The sequence below is a fragment of the Lutra lutra genome, chromosome 4 (genome assembly GCF_902655055.1).
Source record: "Lutra lutra chromosome 4, mLutLut1.2, whole genome shotgun sequence".
NCBI lineage: Eukaryota > Metazoa > Chordata > Mammalia > Carnivora > Mustelidae > Lutra > Lutra lutra.
Genome location: NC_062281.1, coordinates 85,541,718 through 85,555,944, shown reverse-complemented (window position 1 = coordinate 85,555,944; position 14,227 = coordinate 85,541,718). Strand labels below are relative to the sequence as shown.

The window sequence follows — 14,227 nt, the reverse complement described above, 5'->3', positions numbered from 1 at the left end:
GCTACTTTGGTGGTGCTGTTTGGTGGTGTTGGTGGTGGTAGTGGTTGTCATCGTCATCGAGATTCATCCAGGGAACTAATGATGTTGGAAATCCTTTCAGATGTTTATTTCCCATCTGAATAATTTCTTTGGTGAAAGGTCTCTATGTGTCCTTTGCCCATTTTCTGTTTGGATTATTTCTTTTTTATTGCTGAATTTGGAAGTTCTTTATATATTCTGTATACAAAGCCTTTGTCAGATATATGATTTGCAAATATTTCTCAGGGTCTGTAATTTGCTTTTTATCCTTCCAACAGTGGTTTTTCCAGAGCAGAGTTTTTCATTTCTATGCAGTCAAATTTATTAACTTTCCCTTATAGATCATGCTTTTGTCATTAAAGTCTAAGCCAAACTAAGCCATTTTGCCTAGTTTTAGGTCCCAAAGTTTATCTTTTATGTTCTTTTCTAGAAGATTTATAATTTTACATTTGAGTCCGTGGTGTATTTTGAGTTGATTTTTTTAATAAAGTATGTAGTTTAGGTCAAGGTTCCCTTTTTTTGCCTAAAGATGTCCAGTTGTTCCAGCATTATTTGTTGATAAGCTGTCCTTCCTCTGTTGAATTGCTTTTGCAACTTTGTCGAAATTAATTGGGCATTTTTGTGTGGAACAGATCTATTTTTAATAAAATTTTAGCAATTAGATTGTAGCACTGCTTTGAATTAATTGGTTATTTGTGTCTTTTTACAGATGATACCCCAATGGTAAAGATAATTTGATAGCTAATTTCAAAGGAAATTAGACCATTTTGGCTCATCAGGAGATTGAAAAAGAGATAGTAAGCCAAATCCAGGGTATTTACAAAGAGTATCTAAAATATTGAAGACTGTCAGAAAAACTCCCAGCTGCAGATAATCTTGTAGAAATCTTTGCCCTAAGATATCTGCCATTTTTTCAAATGTGATTTTGCTAGTTGTTCCCCCAAATCATTTATAACTCCACAGTCCAACACAGTATCATGTACTGTACTTAGTTGTTGTGTCTCTTTCTTCTTCAAATGGAATATTTCTGCATCCTTGCATATCTTTATGACCTTGACAGTTTTTAAGAATAGAGATCAGTACTTAATAGAATTTCTCTCCATTTAGATTGACCTGATGTTATCTCATGAATAGATTCAAGGTACGCATCTTTTTCAGGAATACCACATAAAAATACTGTCTTCGTATCAGGAAGTACACAGTTGATTTGCCCCAGTGCTATGATATGTTATCAATTGATTAAAATGGTGTTTTCTAAGATGCTCAACATCACTCATCATTAAGGAAATACAAATCAAAACTATAATGAGATACCTGTCAAAGGCTAAAATTAACAACACAGGAAACAACAGGTGTTGGCAAGGATGCAGAGAAAGGAGAACCCTCTTGCACTGTTGATGGGAATGCAAATGGGTGCTGCCACTCTGGAAAACAGTACTGGAGTTCCCTCAGAAAGTTAAAAATAGAAGTACCCTATGATCCAGCAAATGCACTACTAGGTATTTATCCAAAGGATACAAAAATACAGATTTGAAGGGACATATTCACCCTAATATTTATAGCAGCTATCATAAATAGCCAAATTATGGAAAGGGCCCAAGTGTCCATCAACTGATGAAAAGATAAAGAATATGTGGTCTACTTATAGACTGGAATATTACTCAGCCATCAAAAAGTATGCTATCTTGCCATTCCAACAACGTGTATGGAGGAGCTAGAGGGTATTATGCTAAGTGGAATAAGTCAGTCAGAGATAGAAAAATACCATATGATTTAACTCATGTGAAATTTAAGAAACCAAACAAACAAAAGGGGAAAAAAAAGAGAGAGGCAAACTAGAAAACAGACTTTTTTTTTTTTTTTAATTAAAGCATGGGGACAGGACCCATGGGCAGGAAGAGCTGCTTAGAAAACAGACTCTTAACTATAAAAAAGAACTGAGAGTTACTGGAGAGGAGGTGGGTGGGGATGGGCTAAATGGGTGATGGGTATCAAAGAGGGCACTTATGATGAACACCGGGTGCTGTATGTAAGTGAAGAATCACTAAATTCTCCACCTGAAGCTAGTATTACACTATATGTTAACTAACTGGAATTTAAATAAAAACTTGAAGGGAAAAAAAAAGGTGTTTTCTAGATTTCTCCACTCTAAAGTTAACAAGTATCTCATACTTATAAATAAATTAAGAACTATGTAACAAGTATTTTATAGGAAGATACATTGAGTGATCTTGCCTGAATGTCAAGAATGTCAAATCGTACCTTTTACATTGAGTAGTTGGCATTTAGCTATACTTATGAGCTTATTTCCTGATTTATTTATGTATCACCATTTATATCAGTATGGACCAGTGGATTCAGTTTTGTTCAGTGGATTAGAACCTCACCGTTGTTTAGTTTGTTGTTTGGATTTACCAGATTCAAGCTGGTTCATGAGGCCTTTGGTTGTGTTCCTATCATTCTTTAAGCCACTTTAAGTTACTTTCTGACACAGTGAGATGTTTCAGACTCATCTGTGCTTTCTCTATTCTGGAAACAGCCATCTCTTGGAGGAGGCATGGTTGATCTTAATGGAGAATGACATTTAAAAGCAAACGTCTGGGTACTAGATGGGCTTACTGCTATTGGGAGGTTATTGTCTCTTGGCCCTCCCAATGGACAGTGCAAAGAAGTATATATGTGTAAACTCATGCACATATGCCCATAAATCCATATCTATTTCTTTCCATCTATTCATCTATATCTGAAATCATGAGTTTATACCAGTATGTCCAACTGTAGATCATTACCACAGAACTGACTCTAGGTTTCTCTATTTCCATATTTATAACTCTCTTATATAACTATATAAATGAGAAAACCTGGCTCTCGTTTTCCTCAATATAATTTAATCTAATTTCCAATCTGTGATCAACCTCCCAACCATGTGAGCTACCCCCTACACCCCAAGCCACAGTTCCTCACCATCCAAGTCACTTTCTTTGCCCAGTCCTGTCAGTCAGCCAGATGGAATCCTCAGCCTGATTATGCCATCCACAACAGTAGCACCAACTGAGTCTCAGGCCAGCCAGGTTCTCATGGTCCAGCCCTGCTGACCATAAGGGTCTTCTCAGGCAAAGCATTGTTCCCATTTGGATATACTGAATCCTAAACCTTGAGCAAGGGGAAAGGGAAAAATTCCATTATAATTAATTTGAGAAGGCATTACAACTTTTGTAGATACAAGAAAATTATAATAATAAAAAAAGACTAAAAGAGAAAGATCATTACTGGAGTTAAGATGGCAGGGTAGTAGGGGAGACACTGAGCTTTCCTTGTCCTTGGAACACAACATCCAACTATTTTGAATAGTTGAATTACTCTGAATATAAATGGACTAAATGCTCCAATCAAAAGACAAAGGATATCAGAATGGGGGTGCCTGGGTGGCTCAGTGGGTTAAGCATCTGCCTTCAGCTCAGGTCATGATCTCTGGGTCTGGGATCAAGCCCCATGTCAGGCTTCTTGCTCAGCAGGAAGTCAACTTCTCTCTCTCTCCCTATGCTCCTCCCCGCACTTGTGGGTTTTTTTTTTTTTTCCCTCTCTCTCTCATAAATAAATGAATAAAATTTTTAAAAAGAAAGAAAGAAACTCATTGATAATACTACAATAATAGTAGGGGACTTAACACCCCATTCAGACCTAAGGACACATCATCAAAGCAGAAGATCAAAAACAAAACAAGAGATTTGAATGACACACTGGGCCAGTTGGAGTTCACAGATATACTTGGAGAATTTCATCTTAAAGCAGCAGAATCTTCTCAAGTAGTCATGGAACATTCTCCAGAATAGATCACATCCTGGGTCACAAATCAGGTCTCAACAGGTACAAAAGATTGAGATCATACCATGCACATTTTCAGACCAAAATGCTATAAAACTTGAAGTCAACCACAGGAAAAAATTTGGAAGGCCCACAAATATATGGAGGCTAAAGAACATTCTACTAAAGAATGACTGTGTCAACCAGGAAATTAAAGGAGAACTTAAATATACATGGAAACAAATGAAAATGAAAACACAACACTTCAAAACCTTTGGGATGCAGCAAAGTTGGTCCTAAGAGGGAAGTATATAGCAATACACGCCTTTCTCAGGAAACAAAAGTCTCAAATATACAACCTAAACTTAACACCTAAAGGAGCTGGGGAAAGTAGAGCAAATAAAGCCTAAATCCAGAATATAGATTAGAGCAAAAATCAATAATATAGAAATTAAAAAAAAAAAAAAGAAACAGAACAGATCAACAAAAGTAGGAGCTAGTTCCTTGAAAGAATAAGATCAATAAACCCCTAGCCAGACTTATCAAAAAGAAAAAAGACCCAAATCAATAAAGTCATGAAAGAGGAGAGATCACAACCAACACCAAAGAAATACAAACAATTATAAGAACAAACTATGAGCAACTCTACACCAATAAATTCAACAATCTGAAAGAAATGGATGCATTCCTAGAGACATATAAAATACCCCAGCTGAAATAGGAAGAAATAGAAAACCTGAGCAGACCCGTAACCAGCAAAGAAATGGAATCTGTAATCAAAAATTACCCAACAAACAAGAGTCCAGAGCCAGATGGTTTCCCAGGGGTATTCTACCAAACACTTAAAAAAGAATTAACCCCTATTCTTCTGAAACTGTTCCAAAAAATAGAAATGGAAGGGAAACTTCCAAACTCATTCTATGAGGCCAGCATTACCTTGATCCCAAAACCAAAGACCCCACTAAAAGAATTATAGACCAATATCCCTGATGAACATGGACGCAAAAATTCTCACCAAGATAGTAGCTAATATGATCCTACAGTACATTAAAAGGATTATTCACCATGATCAAGTGGGATTTATTCCTGGACTACAGGGGTGGTTCAACATCTTCAAATCAATCAGTGTGATACACCACATTAATAAAAGAAAAGACAAGAACCATATGATTCTCTCAATTGATTAAAAAAAATGACAAGATGCAGCATCCTTTCTTGATTAAAACTCCCCACAGGGTAGGGGTAAAGGGAATATACCTCCATATCATACAAGCCAAATACAAAAAAACCACAGTGAGTATCATCCTCAATGGGGACATACTGAGAGTTTTTCCCTTAAGGTCAGGAACATGACAGAGATGTTCACTCTCAGTATGGTTGTTCTACATAGTACAGGAAGTGGTAGCCTCAGCGATTAGACAACAAAAAGAAAGAAAATGCATCCAAAGCAGCAAAGAAGAAGTCAAACCAAAGCTGGAGGCATCACAATTCTGGATTTCAAGCTGTATTACAAAGCTGTAATCAAGCTGGTATCATCAAGATAGTGTGGTACTGGTATAAAAATAGACACATAAATCAATGGAACAGAATAGAGAACCCAGAAATGGAACCTCAACTCTATGGTCAACTCATCTCCAACAAAGCAAGAAAGAATATTCAATGGAAAAAAAGACAGTCCCTTAACAAATGGTATTGGGAAAATTGGACAGCCACATGCAGAAGAATGAAAATGGACAAAAGACCTAAATGTAGGACAGGAATCCATCAAAATCCTTGAGGAGAACACAGGCAGCAACCTCTTGACCTCAGCCACAGCAATTCTTGCTAGACATATCTCCAAAGGCTAGGGAAACAAAAGCAAAAAATGAACTATTGGGACTTCATCAGGATAAAAAGCTTTTCCACAGCAGAGGAAACAGTCAATAAAACTAAAAGGCAACCTATGAAATGGGAGGAGATATTTGCAAATGTCTTATCAGATAAAGGGCTAGTATCCAAAAATCTATAGAGAACTTATCAAACTCCACACCCAAAAAACCCCACATAATCCAGTCAAGAAATGGGCAGAAGATATAAACAGATAATCTCTACAAAGAAGACATACAGTGGCCAACAGACACATGAAAAAATGGTTGACATCACTCATCATCAGGGAAATACAAATCAAAACCACAGTGAGATACCACCTCACACCAGTCAGAATGGATAAAATTAACAACCCAGGAAACAATAGATGTTGGCGAGGAAGCTGAGAGAGGGAAACCCTCTTACACTATTGGGAATGCAAGCTGATACAGCCCTCTGGAAAACAGTACGGAGGTTCCTTAAAAGTTAAAAACAGAATTATCCTATGACCCAGCAATTACAGTTATCCAGAGGATAAAAGCATGATGATCAGAAGGAGCACCTGCATCCCAGTGTTTATGACAGCAATGTTCACAATAGCCAAACTGTAGAAAGAGCAGTGTCCATTGAAAGAGGAATTGGATAAAGAAGATGTGGGGTATAATATATGATGGAATATTACATACCCATTAAAAAGAATGAAATCTTGCCATTCACAATGATGTGGATAGAACTAGAGAGTATTATGCTAAGCGAAATAAGTCAGAGAAAGATAAATATCATATGATTTCACTCATATGTGGAATTTAAAAAACGAAACAGATGAATATAAGGAAAGAAAAGGGAAGGAAAATAAAGTAAGATCAAACCATCAGAGACTAACTGTAGGAAATAAACTGAGTGTTGTTGGTGGGTGGGTGGATAGGGTAACTGGGTGATGGGCATTACGGAGGGCACTTGATTTAATGAGCACTTATATGCAACTGATGAAAAACTAAATTGCACCCCTGAAACTAGTAATACAGTATGTTAACATAATTGTATTTAAATAAAAAGAAAAAAAAACTAAAAAAAAAAAAAGTAAATTTGTTGCAGATACAACAAATATTTATACCTGCTTTACATCAGAGCATATACAAAGTCTGAGACAAGTAACAAGTATTCCTGCCTCAGTCAGTTTGGGCTGCTGTGGCAAAATTCCATGCACTGTGTGGCTTAAACTGCAACAGTTTACTTCTCCTAAGTCTGGAGTACTGAAGTCTGAGGTCAAAGTGCCAACAGGTCAAGTTCTTAGGGAGGTGAGGGCTCTCTTGGTTTAAAATAGGATATCTCCTTGTATCCTTACCATGTGGAGGGGAGAATGAGGAAATTGTTGTCTAATAAGGACACAAATCCCATCACGAGGGCTCCACCCTATGACCTTATTACCTACCATTATCACATTGGAGGTTAGGACTTCAGCATATGAATTGGGGATTTGGTGGGGGGGTGAGATATAAACATTCAGTTCATATCACTGATCCTTAGGAAACTTAGATCTAATAGGAAAGAAGAGCATGTATGGACTAAATATAAAACAATGTGGTACTTAACATTCTAGGTATGGGAAAGAGTGATCTGGAGAAAAGAACAATCCCCATGAGTAATTCATGGACAAGTACAGTAGTGCCAGGGAAGGGCAGATTGTATCCTAGTAAAGGAGCCTATTATTTTTTTTTTAAGGTTTTATTTATTTAATTGACAAGGAGGTGGCTAGAGAGGGAACACAAGCAGGGGGAGTGGGAAAAGACAAAGCAGGCCTTCTGCTGAGCAGGGAGCCGATGCTAGGCTTGCAGGGATCATGACCTCAGCTGAAGGTAGACACTTAATGACTGACCCACACAGGCGCCCCTAAAGGAGCCCTTTAAACAGGTACAGGGTTTAGGCTCTCAGAGCACAGTCATGTCAATGGGGACTAGTGATCAAGATACGTAGAGTCTATTGTATATTTGAAAATATTTGTTGGAATGATAACTAAAATTGTTAGTAATAATCATCTAACCTAATTGCTTTATTAAAGCTTTGGATATAAGAATAGCTAGTAAAGTTAATAGACTTGACTATGTCTTTGAATTGTAGCTAAACAGTTTGCTTCCTCCACAGCAAAGGGAGATTTGGCTGATGGTGACTGATGCCACCCTCCAGATGCAGGATGAGAATAACTCTGGCCTCCCCAAAACCATACCAGTCTGTGTGGCCCCCTCATGTGTGTTGAGCCAGGAAGTTCTGGAAGCGCTCACCGAAGCCGTCTCTCATAGCTTTTTCTTCAGGGACACTGTCCGAGCCCAGGGTATGCTTTCTTCTTCATAGTTTGACCCAGTGGTGACTGATAGATGCCATAAAATGGCGTTGAAGCTTTGCCTTTCTCTGGAACTGCTGGCTCCTTCATGAAGCTAACCTTGGACATGGCACATGGAGTGGAAGAGGCCTATGGTACCAGCCTTCAGCTTTCACTAGCTCCTGTCATGGGCCACCTGGAGAGAACCAGAACCCCTGCAGGGCTGACACTCCCTGTGAAAGATGCCATTGGTGACTCACGGATTGTCTCTTGGTGGCACACTTACAGGTGCAGAAGTCACTTGAAGCCATTGCCTGGAACATCACTTTTTAAAACAAACAAAAAGCTGGAATATTATAAATATACACAGATCAGTTAGCTCTTTTTTTCCAGGGATCAAAGTAGAATCCTGCCCAAACTATATATTTTTATTTTATTTTGTTGAAGTATAATTTGTGTACCACAGGATTCACTATCCTAAAATGAATTTGAATCTAGTTTTGTGTGCTTGGCCTGCTTAGCACACTGGTGGCTTTAGCATTTCCTTTCTGTCCAGTGCATATGTCATTGGATACAATGGATGGGCCCCAAAACTGTGCCCTCTGCCTATGGGGGGTTGGCAAAGGACCCTGTCTTCACTGGCAGGATAACTCACTTTCTTCTAAAGTGCTTCAATAATCTGAAGGGTCTCTGTTGGCAGGTCATATTGTTTGTGTTGAACGAAGTGTCCTCTTGCTTCAAAAGCCCTGTTTGGGTGTGGACTCCGGAGCTCACTCCTGTGAACTGACTGGCCCTGTGAAGCTCAATGAACTGGATTCTGTTACTCAGGTCAACTCCATTTGCAGCATTCAAGGTGGGTAGTCAATCCTGGAGGAAATGGTATTTCTATATTTTTAAATATCATACTTCATATTAATTTCATTTATTCAACAAGTTTTTATGTCTGATATTTTCCAACCTTTGGATTGGAACAAAATCAGAAGAGGTTCTTGCCTCTTAGACTTCGAGTGTGTATAGAAAGACCTCAGCGAGCTGTGCACTCAATCAAGCATTGAACTGCAATGGGCTGAGTGCTCCAGGTGCTGATTGCTGAGACCTCACCTTGTCAGGGAGCTCACTGTAGTCTCCCCAAGGACGGGAGCCTTGTGCTGAGATCTGTAGGATAGGAAGTAATCAGTTAGGTAATTGAGCAGGAAGACTATCTGACTGGAAAAGAATAGGACATAAAGGCTGCAGACCTGGCAGAGTGAGGGAGCACCAGAGTCTGGAAGGAGGCAGGAAATGTGTCTAGTTGGATGGATGGAAGGACTGGAGATTAGGCTGAAGGGCTAACCACTGCCCAAGTGGGTGGCCCTGGCAAGAGTGTACTCTGTCATCGACAGAGAGACAGGCATTCCAGGTTTTGTGTCTGCAGAGCAGAGTTGAAGGACCAGGGCCTTGGATAGTATTCAGTGGGAAGCCAAGCACCAGTCCCAAGATGTGAAACAAGGGAGGAGGCAAAGTAAATCTGGAAGTGGGTTTATTTGGGAAAAACTGACCCGTTGAGTAGTGAATTCAGTACAGAGGGAGCAAGGCATAGATAGAGGGTGAGAATTCTGAGATTCTGGCTTAGGCAACAAGGCAATGGTAGAGCTGTTTACTGGAGTAGGACATGGTGGAAGAGGCCAGCTTTGAGAGAACAATCTTAGCTCTGTCTTGGAGAGTTTAGGTGTTTTTGGTACATCTGAGATGTTTCAGTAGCTGGTTGGATATATGAGTCTTGTGCTGAACACAGCATTAATACTCTTTTTTAGCTTTCACATGTTTTTAGTGATAAAAGTAGTGCATGTCCAATGGAACTAGTGAAAGATTAATAAAGGGAAAGAGAAACAGTTTCCTGCCATGCTGCACCCTGTTAACACAGGAACACATGCATTTGCCCCCTTTGGAGGAACCTGTGTGACTTCACAATACTTTGTAAGCCCATTATCCTGTCACGTGCTTTCCTTACTTATCTTAGTACTTTAGGAGGGATGTCCATCCAGGTGGATAGATAAAGATGTAGCTCAGGATAGTAATAGTTGCATAATATTCCCTCCTTTGAATAAACTGTCTCTCCACTGATGGATATCGAAGATGTTCCTCTGTTTTTGCAGTTATAAACAAGGCTAAAATAAATATCCTTCAAATCAATCTCTACTGATGTCTATGCAAAAAGATTTCAGGGTCTCAGGGTTCATATATTTTTTAACCAACTTTTTTGAGATATAACTTACGTAGCTACAATTCAGTCATTTAAAATGTTTTAGTATATTCCCAGAGTTGTGCAGCCATCACCCCAATCTAATTTAAAACATTGTCAGGGCACCTGGCTAGCTCAGTTGGTAGAACATGTAACTCTTTTTTTTTTTTTTTAAGATTTTAATTATTTATTTGACAGACAGAGATCACAAGTAGGCAGAGAGGCAGGCAGAGAGGAGGAAGCAGGCTCCTTGCCGAGCAGAGAGCCCAATGCGGGGCTCGATCACAGGACCCTGGGATCATGACCTGAGCCGAAGGCAGAGGCTTTAACCCACTGAGCCACCCAGGCGCCCCTAGAACATATAACTCTTGATCTCAGGTTGTGAGTTTGACAGCACATTGGGTGTAGAGATTATAAAAAAAAAGAAAGAAAGAAAGAAAGGAAGGAAGGAAGAAAAACTGAGGGTTTTGGAGGGGAGAAGGGTGGAGGTTGGGTGAGTCTCGTGGTGGGTATTAAGGCGGGCATGTTTTACATGGAGCACTGGGTATGGTGCATAAAAAATGAGTCTTGGAACACTGAAAAACTAAAATTAAAATTTTTTTTAAAGTATTTAAAAAGAAACATTGTCATCATCCCAAAAATAAACCTCACGCCCATTGTCAATCACTCCCCATTATGCTCTCCCACCCCAGCCTTACCCTGGTCTTAGGAAAGCACTAATCTACTTTCTGTCTTTATAATACAATTTGCTTGTTCTGGATATTTCACATATATGGAATCACACATTATATAATCCTTCAAGATTGACTTCTTTCACTTGGCATAATGTTTTCAAAGTTATCCATGATGTACCAGATATCAGCACTTCATTTCTTTTTATGGCTGAATATTTCATTGTATGGATATACCACATCTTGCTTTATCCATTCATCAGTTAATGGACATTGAGTTGTTTCCACTTTTTGGCTATAGTAAATGGTGCTGCTATGGATATTTATGAACAAGTTTTTGTTTGAACAACTTTTTTCAAATTTTGCATATGTATCTAGGAGTAGAATTGCTGGATCATATGGGAAACCCTGTGCTTAGCCTTTTTGAAGAAATGTGTAAGTGTTTTCCGAAGTGGCCACACTATTGGTATATCCTTAATATTAAAAGATATTAAGTTAATTTCCAAAAAGCATACAAAAATTCACATTTTCAAAAGTAATTTCTAAGAGGCCTACTTCCCCAGGCTTGCCCACTACTAGATTCCTGAAACTTTTTATAATTTTTATGAACAGCAAAACTCTGATCCCATTGTTGTTGGTTTAATTCACATTCCCCTGCCTGCTTGTGAGATTGAACACTCATTCATTGTGTTGAGGCAATTTGGATTTTCTTTTCTGTGCATCTTCTTTTAGTGTTAGTACCAAAACATGACTAAGACTGTGATTTGAAGAAAGATTATTTCTTCATTTCTTCTTCATTCTTCACTTCTTCATTTCTTGAGAAATCTCAAATGTGATTTCTCAAATAGGATTTGAGAAATGAGAGCAGTATAGCCTTGTGGTTCTGAAGAAAGCAGACTCTAACAAGCCACCTGTCATTTGGGTCTTCCATTTTCTCATCTGTAACACAGGTCTAATAGAATCCACCTTAAAGCATTGTTGAGAATCAAATAAGATAATGCACATGAGGCTTTGGGGCCTTGGAGCACTCACAGACTAATGGAGAAGGATGATATCTCAGTGCTTCCACTGCTACAGACCAGGAGGGCTGGCTGAGGGCAAGAGCCAGTGAGGCAGCTTGGGATAGTTAGGATTTGTCAGAGTGGTGACAGTCTTCCAGACAGATGAAGGCCTTATGGAAAACCCACAGAGGAGGCAGGAGGTCTTGTTCTACTTACTGTTCCCAGCCATGCTAAGGAGGTTGTATGATCAATTTGTTGTATTAAGTGAAGCAATTCTGTCAACACCATAGATAGACTATGGCACAAAGCCAGATTAGTTGCTTATAGGCTATTTAGAAGCATGCAGGGAAGGAAGGGCTGAGAGTCTGCAGAGGCTAAGTGGACTGTGAGGGTTTCCAAGAGTTGGCTTTGCTGGGCCTCTGGACACAGGCTGTGAGGACAGTGCACAGTGTAGATGCATGGCCTGCAGCAGATGCACTGTGCACCTGTCCTTGTCACTCTGCCCACCTCCTGCTACCGCTTGCACGTCTCCACATAAAATGTTAAAATATTTTGAACTAAATTGTGCCTCCCTTCCACCTTCATTCTCTTCACTGGCTGCCACCTGTTCTCATCCCACCCTCACCTCTCTCAGAGCCCAGGATTGGTCAGGTGCTGAGAGAGAAGGGTGTGAGAATAACCTCCCAGCAGTGTTCGCTGCCCCACATTTGAGAGGGACTGCCACTCACCCACACTGCTTAAGCTGCATGGGACCCTGAGGCAACTGGGTGGCTCAGTTGGTTGAGCATCTGACTCTTGGTTTTGGCTTAGGTTGTGATCTCATGGGTCATAGGATGGAAGCCTGCTTCAGGCTCAGAGCTCAGCATGGAGTCTGCTTAAGAGTCTCTCCCTTGGGGTGCCTGGGTGGCTCAGTGGGTTAAAGCCGCTGCCTTCAGCTTAGGTCATGATCCCAGGGTTCTGGGATCGAGCCCCGCATCGGGCTCTCTGCTCGGCAGGGAGCCCGCTTCCTCCTCTCTCTCTCTGCCTGCCTCGCTGCCTACCTGTGATCTCTATCTGTCAAAAAAAAAAAAAAAAGAGTCTCTCCCTCTGCTCTCTCTTCTCTCAAAAAAATAAATCTTTAAAAAAAAAAAAGCTGTATGGGACTCTGTTATTATAAGACAATAAGAATAACTACCACCTATAGCACCATGTTATGAGAAAATATGTACCTGAAGATCTGGCTTCTAAGGGAAGGTTTGAAACCTAACCCATTATCCATAGCCAGTGAATGCCACAGAGATGCAAAAAGAGGAAAACATGTAGATTCTTGTGGGGAAGAGAAGACCTGGTTTTTCTAGTTTCTGAAGAACTTCATATTTAAAAAAAAATAATAATGTATAGGTGGGATTAACAAAATATAAAATCATAACCATTTTATAGATTGTTAAATTATCTTTTTCTTTTTTTCCTAAAATGAATCCTGAGATTATTGACCTTAGATATCTTCTAGTGTATGCATACAGTGCTTTAAATTCCTCTCTAAGCACTGCTTTTGCAGTTTTGATGTGTTTTTATTTTCATTTAGTTCAAAATATTTTAAAATTTCTCTTGAGATTTATTTTTTGACCCATGTGTTACTTAGAAGTATATTAATCTCCCAATTATTTGGGAGTTTTTCAGCTATCTTTCTGTTATTGACTTCTGTTTAATTTCATTATGGTCTAAGAACATACTTAGTATGATTTCTATAAATTTAAATGTGTTTTATGCCCCCACTTTGTGTTCTGTCTTGATGGATGTTCCACATGAGCTTGAGAAAAATGTTTATTCTGCTGTCATTGGATGGCATATTCTATAAGTGTCAGTTAGAGTCAATTGATTGGTGGTGCTGTTCAGTTCAACTTTGATTTTCTGCCTTTAAATCTGTCAGTCATTTATAGAAGGGTATTGATGTCTCAAAGAATAATAAATAAAATATAATGGTAGGTTTATTTATCTCTCCTTGAAGTTCTATCATTTTGCTTCACATATTTTCACAGTCTGCTGTTACACGCACATACACATATTGTGTATGGTAAATTGACTCCCTTATCATTATTTAATGCCCTTCTTTATCTCGGATAATTTTCTTTAAAGTCTGCTCTGCTTGAAATTAATATAACTTTTAACTCTCTTATTGGTGTTAGCAGATTATATCTTTTTCTATAACTTTACTTTTAATCTTTATGTGTCTTTAGAGTTGAAATGGGTTTCTTTTTTTTTTTTTTTAAGATATTATTTATTTATTTGTCAGGGACAGAGGGAGAGAGAGCGAGTGAGCACAGGCAGACAGAGAGGCAGGCAGAGGCAGAGGGAGAAGCAGGTTCCCTGC

At 39.0% G+C, this 14,227-nt stretch overlaps 1 protein-coding gene across 5 annotated transcripts in view; it reads left to right on the top strand.

Annotated features, from left to right (window-relative positions):
* The window catches only part of SPIDR (scaffold protein involved in DNA repair), a 676,929-nt gene that overhangs the window by 649,582 nt on the left and 13,120 nt on the right, over positions 1 to 14,227 (top strand). For 4 of the 5 annotated variants that reach the window (XM_047723664.1, XM_047723668.1, XM_047723663.1 and 1 more), the window contains 2 exons: positions 7,810 to 7,996; positions 8,682 to 8,837. In XM_047723664.1, coding sequence (XP_047579620.1) covers positions 7,810 to 7,996; positions 8,682 to 8,837 — 343 coding nt within the window. The remainder of the gene's footprint in view (positions 1 to 7,809; positions 7,997 to 8,681; positions 8,838 to 14,227) is intronic. The other variant, XM_047723665.1, reaches the window with a different exon arrangement.